Genomic DNA, 10,539 nt, shown 5'->3' with positions numbered 1-10,539 from the left:
GCAACAAAGGTACTTGGTGTAACGTTAAATCTAAAAAGAAGAAGTGATTATGAACAAGGAAACAATTTTACAGGAAGATAGCTAGCTACTTGGCTGCCTTTTGTTTTTTGCGTAATATCGTTAGTATAAGTCCTCCTTTGGGCGTTTTAGATTGCTTGAACAGATTGTGAGTATCATGTCTTCAGATTTGATATATTATGGGTGTCAGTTCACGTTACTATTTGTTTGAAGTAAATCAACTACGATTTTAGACTGCTAGCTAGCTTCTGCTGCTAACAGGCCTACGTCGAGGTCTGAGCTTTGTAGCTAGTTAGACTGAAAATTATTGGTCAATTTGTTTTGTTGTTGAGTAATTTAGCTAAGAGATTACGCATTGTGAAAATACTTTAACCTATTTATATGACACATTGTTACCAGTTGACCTACACTAACGTTATCGGTTTTAGTTAAGTTGGCTGATCATTTCACAGACAGAAGGGCGCTTTGTCAAAACAAAAGCTGTCTGTCATTTGAAGACTGACTTAGCATAGCTATAAATCAGGCACTGACTCCTGGTTGACGACCAAGTGGGAATTGGATGACAATGTATGCACCGCCGGGTACCACTGTCCCCGGAAGCCGGCGAAGGAGAGGGGGTACCGCATTGCCCAAGCAGCCAGAGCGAAGCCTGGCATCTGCCCTCCCCGGAGCACTGTCCATCACGGCTCTATGTACGGCCTTGGCCGAACCAGCTTGGGTCCGAGTTCATGGAGGGACGTGTCCCAAGCAGGAGCTTGGAGTGGCTGATGTCCTGGGATACATTGACCCAAAACTCCTGGAGGGTAAGTAATGATTTTGCCAACAGTGGCTCAAAGCACATACTACCTGTGGTTTGTGTTAACTATCACCAACTTCTTCTTCAGATTATTGTGTGAACTCCCAGACCATCTTGCTGCTAAGGGTCATTGCTGCCTTCTGCTTCCTGGGCATCCTATGCAGCCTGATAGCTTTCCTTTTGGATGTCTTTGGGCCCAAGCACCCTGCCCTCAAGATCACCCGCAGATACGCATTTGCCCACATTCTCACAGGTATGAATGGTTTTGGGCTGTGGACAAGAGAGAAAATTAGCTATTCAACTAAAGTGTGACAACGATTTCAAGGCAAAGTATAAACTAGGGCTGGTACGATACCAGTATGGCAATATTTTTCCCATGGCAAAAATGAAAACACAAAGCACACCAAACTCTTTGGTCCTTTAAAAACCTGCTGTATGTAAATATTGTGTGCTATAGCTTGGAAAATAAATACGTGTGACTCTGGATGACATATTGATGTTTGTTTCCAACATTAGGGCTGTTTTGCTAAATAAGTAAAAAAAAAATTGTTTTGTTTCCTTGCCACAATACTAATGAGTATCACAATACTGGCCCTAGTAGAAACAATGGAAATCAAATAATCCCTTTCCTTTTTTCCCCCTGCCTGCTCTTTCTTTTTATGGTTTTAGTGCTGCAGTGTGCCACAGTAATTGGGTTCTGCTACTGGGCCTCAGAGCTCATCTTGTCGCTACAGCAGCAGCACAAGAAGTACCACGGATCACTCATCTACGTCACGTTTGCCATTAGCTTCTACCTGGTGGCAGGGGCTGGCGGAGCCTCCATTCTGGCCACAGCTGCCAACCTGCTGCGCCACTACCCCACAGAGGAGGAGGAGCAGGCTCTAGAGCTTCTCTCAGAGATGGAGGAGAGCAGTGAAACATATCCTGCCGATTATGACATTGCCAATCAGTTCCAGCCGCCTCCTGCATACACGCCTTAATGTAGCCAGCCCGGCCACTTCTTTCTCTTACATCCTTGCTTCTCTATGAGCATGTCTATTGGCCTTGTCTCAAACACCTACAGATATGTGATCCAAAAACTGTACCTAATGGATATTCTCTGCAAATACTCTGCTTTCTATAATCAACATCAACACAAATGGACACACTTATTTCTTGATTGTGGGTGCTTGAGTGCATGAAAGCTTCCTTTTACGGTGGCAGAGATTCAATACTTGATTCGTATTTTCACCACTGAAGCTTCGCTTTTAGGAATTTGCATGTATATGGCATTAAGGACTTGACCCTTACATGTAAAGCAAGAGAAACTGGTAATATATGGGCCGTTATTTTAAGAACTGTTGTACGGTTTGGGTCTACACCTGGTTTATTGAATGATCAGATATGGCGTGAGACTCAACTTAGTGTATGACAGTGTTTTAAGTCATGGCTCGACAAAGGTCAAGTTCGGAAGTTTGGGCTTTCCACAGTATGGCAGTAGTATTGGGCATTGGTTTGAAGTGTTAAATGATCGCTGAACATCGATCATTTGAGTGAACTTGGTGACTTGCCTGCCATGTGATTACAATTGGACATTTTATCAGTTAAACCTGAAAGGCACCAAGGTTAAACATACACTGAATTATAGACATTTATTTCTCAATTGAAATGGACCATTATTTGTTAACTGTCTCTCCCTGGTGTGGTAACTTTTTTTATGTGAATGCAATGCACTGTTTTGCATTTTATTTAGTCTTAACAGTTGTGCAGTTCTGAACTTGGAAGTCAATAGGTTTTCCATATTAAGTAAGATTGGTTCGTCACAGTAGTAGTAAAAAAAAGTTATTTTACATAAACATGGCCAGTGATTGAGGCCCAAATTTTTTATGAAAGTAATAAATGGAAAGCCATGAGAAATGTAAAGTTTCTCATTGTTTTTCAATGTACATTATTCACATTTTTCTTATGTTGGACAAATAGAGGAACATTATTTTCTCTTTTTAACAATTGGCAAAAAGGGTAGCATGCCATTGTAGATGTAGACTCATCCTCTGTCCACAATGCATTGGTCATTTCATAAATGAAATCATTTCACTCAAATGTATCCAACTGAATGACAACTTTTATTTGTACTTTGTGATTACTTAACTTGAGTTATGTGTGTTGTCTGTGCATGAGTTCTTCCCCCTGATCCTCAGGATTGTGAGAATCTTATTGAAATCTTTTGGGATGGAATACGTCACACAAGTAATCTCAACTTGTGTTAGGATTCAGCCTTTTTTTCATGTGATTAATAATCTAGTTGTACAAGTGATTTGTTGCTCTTTTGTTTATTTTGATATTGTTTCTTTTATTTTAGCCTTTCTGCTTTACTTTCATAAGTGTGTAGAAATGTTAAGTAAAATATTGTGGACAGTTTATACATAAAGCTGGTCGTATTCTAAATAAAATTAAATGTCAAATTTTGTTTTAACTAATTGCATTCAATCTTAGAACTTGAAATGAAGAGATTCATTCCTAAACGCTATATATGCAGTTTCAGAAATGTTGGCAAATTAGCATTTTTTGGTTTAAAGAACTTATGAAAGAGATTGGTGTATATTTTTCCCCATATAATCATGGCATGGAATTGTTAAATGACAGTTTTCAAACAAATACATATCAGTAAATGGTTTCATTTCAGAGAGACAAACAATCATATTTTTTGGCAAAATTATATATGTCCGCCTCACTCTCAGAGAAAGAAAGAAGCGCTGCAAGGTTTTACACAGTCAAATGTTTTAATAAAGAACTATGCAATTGAATAATACAGTAATATGAGATCTGTATGTAAAATATACAAGATAAGAACATTCCATTCCAGCTAAACAATGGATCTAAGCTATAGTGTTTTGTGACAAAACCAATTTTTAATACACATCTAAAATCAGTGTTGGGGAAACTACTCTGAAGAAATAGTTTACCAAGCTACCAATTACTTCATACAGGAAGAAGTTAAGCTACACTAAAGCTACTCTTAAGAAAAATAGTTATTTGGTAAAAAATGTATCTATATCTGAAATGTCATAGAGTACAAATTGCAAGAACTGATCACTCTGTAGTCAGATGTTAACAAAATGTGATTTTGCCTGTTAAAGATGCAATATGCAGAAATTGCTATGCCATTTCCTGGTTGCTAAAATTCAAATAGTTTGCCTAATTTCAGTTTTTGTTACAAAACAAGCATAGTGTAGTGTTGAAATAGCGCACATAGAACAGATCTAACGCTTCTTAGACTTGCTTTCAATGAGAGTGATATCTACAACTCACATTTCAAAGTGAATTTGCTCGGGTCGCAAAAAAAGTTACATATTGCAGCTTTAAACACAAAGTGAGAATTAAGCTCACAAAAAGTGTTTCACGTGAGAATTAGGAAGGTCTGAAGAAAGGAAATTCTTACCTACAGTGCACCTATATTTTGGGAGGGCAAAAAAGGGTAGTGTGTAGTTCCAATAGTTGGCTATACCTCTACATGGCAAAAAAAAGTAGCCTAATTAACTACTGAAAACACTACCAAAATGTCAATCTAGTTCCAACTACCACCAAGCTACTGCAAAATGTAATTAAATTACTAGTTGAACTACATGTAGTTTACCACTGCCCAATAATGTCTAAAATCTATGAATTTAAAATCTGAGAAGAGTAATATTTTACAGACACAAAGGTAGCTAGCTACCCATAAGCATTTATTTCTGATGAAAAAAACACGTGAAAAATTGGTCTATATGGTGTTTTGGAAATAAACTATTACAGTGGAGGCTGCTGAGGGGAGAATGGCTCATAATAATAGCTGGGATGGAGTAGAATGTATGGAGTGAATGGACATGGTATGAAAACCATGTTTTTGATACCATTCCATTAACTCCATTCCAGCCATTATTATGAGCCATTCTCCCCTTAGCAGCCTCCACTGCTATTCAAATGTAGGCTGCACACAATATTTATGCAATCATGTGTCTTGAGCCATGTGTGGTCTACAATATAATTAGGAATTAGAGTACTAGAATGAACATGAACCTTCTTATGATGGGATAAAGGTCAGGGAGTTGACCAACCATGGTTTGTCTGTGCTGTGATAAGATATTGTGTCAAATAATGAATTTGAAGAATGTATCTGCACTGTATGTTTGTTAGCTAGCTATCCAGACAGTTTTAGAGGAATGATTCCATACAGTTTTTCACATTAACTGCCAATATGCCAGCATTCCATTCAAACAATGCGGTCACAGCAATAGACTGGCTGAAATCAATTGATCAGTTGATAGGACTTGGACAAGTTGTAGATGCAACAAGTACTGATATTTGGTGCGTTCGTAAATTCACTTTGGAGCACTCAGAGTGCGCTCTGGGCGTTCGTAAATTGAGAGCGTTGTCAGATTGTCCGTTTGTTTCACTCTCGGAGCGTTTTGCTCTCGGAGTGTTTAGAGCGCAACCTGGAAGCCTGGCGGAGGAGTAGGGTTGATCCGAGCGTTCTGACCTCACAACTGCAGTCAAGCACCCAAGCTAACTGGCTAAAGCTAGCTAGCTTGTTAGCTACTTCTAGACATAAATGAGAGAACACCTCACTCTAACCGTTTTACTTGCCCTAGCAGAGCTGGTTAGGCTGTTTTCATGGTATCCAGAGCGTTGGTGACTGTAACTGTGCTGCTGGCAACAATTTAATTAAGCTTTTTTGCCGATGTTTACTGACACCGGCCAAATTCAACGGGTGTTGAGCGTTCGAAATTAATCGTTATTCTGCGCTCTGGAACACTCAGAAGAGAGTCAGAGCGAATTTACGAACGCACCCATTGTATCATATAATAGCATACACAGTTTTCCAATAAAACAAAAATGCAGACATTTATGGTCTGTTTACAAATATTTTATAGGAGATTTATACAGAAAATGTGTATAAAACCCATTTAAACTGTATTTATAATTAAATGACAATATTTTGGGTTGACAATAATTATATTACACAATTTCTGATATCATGCCTTACTTTTATGTTCGTGCATAAATAAAATCAAGGTTATGCCTCTACTGCCATTTATTCCAATTAGACTGGTTTAGAGTTCTCATTAACAATATGGCTGTCATTTTAACTCCATTCTGGAATTTTGAGGGATTATGACATAACCACTCTAGTAATTTAACAGGATCTATGCTGACTGTCGGTTGCTATGGTAACAACTGTTTTGTTGAAGGGAGGCAAAATTGAGACATCTGGAAGTAAGTCGAGCAGTGCGGAGTCGTCTTTTGAAGCTGAAATGTTAATGATAAGAGAAATGTCAGCATGAACAGCCTAATCAGGACCTATTGGCCTATCTAAAAAGTTACGTATTTTTTCATGATCGTGGTCCTCTGCCATGTGTGGCTCTTGGTGCTATAAACCTAGGCTACCATGCTGCTAAGACATATGTAGCCTAGCTTGGACTGAAATAGGTGCTTGTACTTGTTTAATTTGGGCGGGTACTTTTTATATTTAGGTGAACGAACTCTGCAATACTTTTAAGCTAATATTCTATAAGAAGTGCACTAACTCATGCAGTAGACCAGTTTAGGTACCGGTAGTTCACTACATTCCGGTGAGCTCCTGCCCAAGTCAAGCACTGATTTTACCATTTTAAAATGGCAAGCATTGATAGCCAGATTCATATGTAGTGTCAAGTGGTACGTTAGCTAATAGTCAGGCGTGTTGTATTTTCTACTATCATATAAAAAAAATAGCAGTCCGGAACCTGCCTCACTGGTCCCATGTCGGATGTCCCCGAAAATTACCCCGTGACTGGCCACCCACTCCTTCACAAATGATGGACTCAGAAAGTTTAACTTTTCGATGCACCATGGATTCTGACATTAGACGAGTGGCATCATTGAAGAAGGATGTTTTATTCCTACAAAAACAGCACAGAGAAACACTGAGGAAACTGCATGAGGAAATCGAAGAATTAAAACGTGAAAATAAAGGTATAAAGTTAAATGCATCATGAGTATCCTAGTATGCTACTGCATTATTAAATAGTGTTGTGACACCCCTAATAATTGATTTATTCAATTTGCAGAACTGCACTATCAGTTGATAATGGAGCCACAACAATCTGAAGGTATGAGTAGGCCTATGCCTGATATTTTCTTCTGTAGTTCTTTTCCTCCCACACCATCATGCTATTAGGGAACAAATTGTAAGTGTCCCTCCCTATTGAAATGTATTATTATACCCCCCACCCCCCACACTTTTCCCCTTGTGGTTTAGTATCTCCAAGATGCAGATCTCAAACACAACAGCCCAGCTACATAGAGCAGACCAGCCATCCTCTGCATGGTCTGCCATCTCCATCAGCAAATCTAAGGTAATCATCACACTTAACACCTATATAATATCTTTCTTACATATCATTAATAATAAAACACTTTGGTGGAAGTGTTGATCGAACGTTCTCTTTATTTTCCTGCACACTCGCATGCAGAGTGGATACAGCAAGCACATCTAATCTTTTAAGATCAGATTTAAATGCAAAATCAAAAAAGGGGTTGATCACATCCTTGCTTCCCCTGCGGATTGATGGTGGTCCATCTCACTCCCCCTGTGCCCCCACCCTACAGGAGTGTGAGGTCATCATCAGACAGCTCTGTAAAAACAACAACTTGCAGTCCCAGGAGGTAGGCTACAGAGAGGACCCTACTGTATCATGTTCTGCTCTCATTCCATGTCAGAATGTAAGAACACCATGTCACGTTTAATCTTAGAATGTTAAAACTCTCTTCTCTCAACTTGTGTTTCAGCTGCTACGTGTGAAGGCCATCCTCAAAGACATAATAGTCAACAACAAGAAAATGTCCCAGGAGGCTTACGCACTGACCAAGGCCTACCTCTCTGATGCAGACAGGTGAAATAGCCTACACAATTTATCAAAATGTTTGGAAAAACTCATCCCTAAAATAGTTTTCATATTGAATTATTTCTTTCAGAGACAAAGACATTGGAATGTTTCCAAAACTTCCTCTCAAGTCGCTGCCAAAAAAACTGTAAGTCAGTCATGCTATTTATAGTGTTATTGAATGTGCTCCATGCTATTACTTAAAATAAGCATATTATTTTTGCCTTCTGAAGGCCCCCAGCCCCGATTGGCATGAGAGAAAGAGTAATCTTGCCAGCCATCAAACAGAGCCTAAACTCCAGAATAGCAGAGAGGCAGAAGAAGGCACAAGCTGTGCTGAGATCCCGTCTGAGAAGAGTGGTGCAGTAGGACACAGCATTATCATCACAAATTATGCATCCCTCAGTTTTGAACCGAGTGTGTTGTCTGTGAATAAAGTAAAGGTGTAAAGTCTGAGAATGATACACTCTTGAGTTCCATCTCACTAACTGTGACCAATAAAATGAACATGAGTGTAAACTGGATAGTTCAGGACCCTGTTCAATACTTCAATGTGAAATAATAATGTCACATTCTGGTGCATTCAGAATAAAACCATTTATTCAATGCAAACATATAAAAATGACAATAAGAACAACCAAATGTGCAGATATTTAAACCCAGTTGGAAAAAAACAAAAAAATGTATTTAAAAAATGCAGATGTGCTCCAAATGTACAGATTTACAGACGCTCCTTAAGTATAGTACAGGCTTCCATTCCTTTTTAATTTTCCTTTTTTGGTTACTGTAAAACAGTTCCAGTATAAAGTACAGTTTTGTCATTACATAACAGAAGTCAGGACACAATTTTGTGCATAAAATGTACAACAATAAATGGAGACTTCTTATTCCAACATATAATTAATCTTAATTGAGTATATTCACAGTGTGGTTTTCACATCAATGATGTGAATTTGCATGTAAACATTGTTGCATATCAAAACCCATGTTAATAAATATACAATAATGCAAATTATGCTTGTAGTACAAAAGATAAAAAAGAAAGGTGTAGATGATTAAAATATATGCAGTACTTAATCTCAAACCATATTGTTATACTTGATCTCCAATAATTTAATATATGCTTAATTTGGGAATATGTTTAACCATATTTGTGAACGGTGAACTACCTTATTTTTGACAAAGGTAAAGCAAAGATGATACACAACCTTTCCCTGTCATGAACAACATAAGATATTTTTAAATTCAAGTCAAGAAATGTCAGCATGAATTCTTTTTCATATGATCGACGATTAGGATGTTGAGTTTTTAATGGTACCAAATATATAAGGTTTAATTGTCTAGGGCTACAGTACATGAACACATTTACATTGTTAACTCTTACAAGCAATCACTCAACACTTTCCTGTTAGTCTGAAATACTCTGCTGAGAAAACTGAGGATGATTACAAACACATAAATGAGGGAGATTCACCTGTGACAAGATTGTAATTAATAAAAAAAAATAAGTTTTTCTACCCAGGTAATAATGAGCTACCCACTGTAACAATGCAATACAAAGATGAAGGCTCGCTCACTCAAAGCACAATCCATTTTCCTTGGGGAAAATGCAAAATAGTGTTTGTGTTGATTACACAAAACACAAGAAATATAAATATCCAGCATCTCATAATAGGCTTCAAACAGATCAAAGTATTATTCTGTGTCAATAATGATGGCACACAACACAAGTATCAATATCTGTGGCAAACGATGTGCGCCATATGATCAAGCAGCATATCCGGTCTGTCAGTTGGTTATACTTTTGACATTGTTCTGTCCACAGAAGATCCAGTTGAACTGTTGAGGATATGGATTTTGTACATATAAAAATTAGGTATAATGAAGCTTCAATAAAGATATCCAGCATTTATCGAGGACCACAGTGCTGTATTCTGCGCATCTGAGAAACTATTTGCTTCCTTTCTTTGAAATATCTGAAACACAAAATGATAGAATACAGCACACTGTTAAATACATTCCCAGGACAAACAATGCATCAAAATTCTGCAAGATTATCATTCCATTAGCTAGTACTGCCTGTCTTTGTCCCTGACAATTTTCATCCATCTGTTGTGAAATTGTGCATTGCTTAAAAAGACAGCGTTTTAAAATTAAAGGAAAAAGTGAATGTACAATTTCACAACAGAGAGGGGTGAAAACTGTCAGGGACAAAGGTAGGCAGTGAGAGGTCAAAGAGAAGGTGAGAGGGTAGCAGTAGCAGGCAGAGAGGAACGGACCAAGGAGGGCAGGTGGTTAGAGGAGCGCTGAGTTGGAGTCTGTGTCGGGGGGGAGGCAGGGATCACTGGTGCAGGAGGTTTCCTGAGCGCGCCTGTACTCCTGGTACTCCAGGCGGAGTGCGTTGAAGCGCGCCTCACTTAGGGAGCGACTGTATTGGCAGCGAGGTGGGTTGGAAACTGGTGAACTGACTGAGGGAGGCGGGCCTGAGGGGCGGGAGGGAGAGGAACAGCATGGAATGGGAGAGTCATGGGTACAACTCACATTACCACAACCACAACAAAAGGCACAAATGAATTCACACATGATATGATACATTCAGTGTGGTGAATAATAACATACTATTCTCTTACCATTCCTGTGGCGGTCCTGGAGGCCAGCCGCAGAACGTGGTCGATCATGCCTGCCCTCCCCCCTGCCCTGTCCTACCCCTGCCTGTGGCTTCATGGCCTCCAGGACTTCCGAGTCCACACAGACATCAGTGGAATCCCACTCATAACTCTCATCAACTGATGTGTTCCTTCTATTGACAGGCACACAAAACAAGTGGTCAGTCAGACATACACA

The 10,539-nt window shown here is 38.9% G+C and overlaps 3 protein-coding genes across 7 annotated transcripts in view; 2 read left to right on the top strand and 1 right to left on the bottom strand.

The window, feature by feature from the left end:
* The first annotated feature begins 29 nt into the window (after window positions 1-29).
* On the top strand, window positions 30-3,266 carry LOC115164578 (transmembrane protein 127). Its single transcript, XM_029717212.1, has 3 exons — window positions 30-821; window positions 903-1,067; window positions 1,484-3,266. Exons 1-3 carry the CDS (start codon window positions 578-580, stop codon window positions 1,792-1,794), a joined length of 720 nt encoding a protein of 239 aa, XP_029573072.1. The 5' UTR covers window positions 30-577; the 3' UTR covers window positions 1,795-3,266.
* A 2,696-nt stretch (window positions 3,267-5,962) lies between these two features.
* On the top strand, window positions 5,963-8,214 carry LOC115164573 (coiled-coil domain-containing protein 74A-like). 4 transcript variants are annotated; one of them, XM_029717204.1, is made up of 8 exons: window positions 5,965-6,046; window positions 6,545-6,784; window positions 6,880-6,921; window positions 7,071-7,167; window positions 7,285-7,477; window positions 7,601-7,704; window positions 7,787-7,843; window positions 7,929-8,214. In XM_029717204.1, exons 1-8 carry the CDS (start codon window positions 5,998-6,000, stop codon window positions 8,062-8,064), a joined length of 918 nt encoding a protein of 305 aa, XP_029573064.1. In that variant the 5' UTR covers window positions 5,965-5,997; the 3' UTR covers window positions 8,065-8,214. The 4 variants fall into 4 exon arrangements, with proteins under 4 accessions (XP_029573067.1, XP_029573064.1, XP_029573065.1 ...); XM_029717205.1 differs by having other exon boundaries at window positions 6,036-6,046; window positions 6,508-6,784; XM_029717207.1 differs by lacking the exons at window positions 7,787-7,843; window positions 7,929-8,214 and having other exon boundaries at window positions 5,963-6,046; window positions 7,421-7,477; window positions 7,601-7,632.
* Window positions 8,215-8,277: 63 nt separating this feature from the next.
* The window catches only part of LOC115164572 (protein turtle homolog A), a 52,790-nt gene continuing 50,528 nt past the window's right edge, over window positions 8,278-10,539 (bottom strand). For both annotated transcript variants that reach the window (XM_029717201.1, XM_029717203.1), the window contains 3 exons: window positions 10,326-10,495; window positions 9,975-10,178; window positions 8,278-9,671 (listed from right to left, as the gene is read on the bottom strand). In XM_029717201.1, coding sequence (XP_029573061.1) covers window positions 9,991-10,178; window positions 10,326-10,495 — 358 coding nt within the window. In that variant the 3' untranslated portion in view covers window positions 8,278-9,671; window positions 9,975-9,990. The remainder of the gene's footprint in view (window positions 9,672-9,974; window positions 10,179-10,325; window positions 10,496-10,539) is intronic.

Source organism: Salmo trutta, chromosome 27 (genome assembly GCF_901001165.1).
Source record: "Salmo trutta chromosome 27, fSalTru1.1, whole genome shotgun sequence".
Taxonomy (NCBI): domain Eukaryota; kingdom Metazoa; phylum Chordata; class Actinopteri; order Salmoniformes; family Salmonidae; genus Salmo; species Salmo trutta.
Note: the sequence above shows the minus strand (reverse complement) of the source record. Positions and strands in the feature narration are given on the sequence as shown.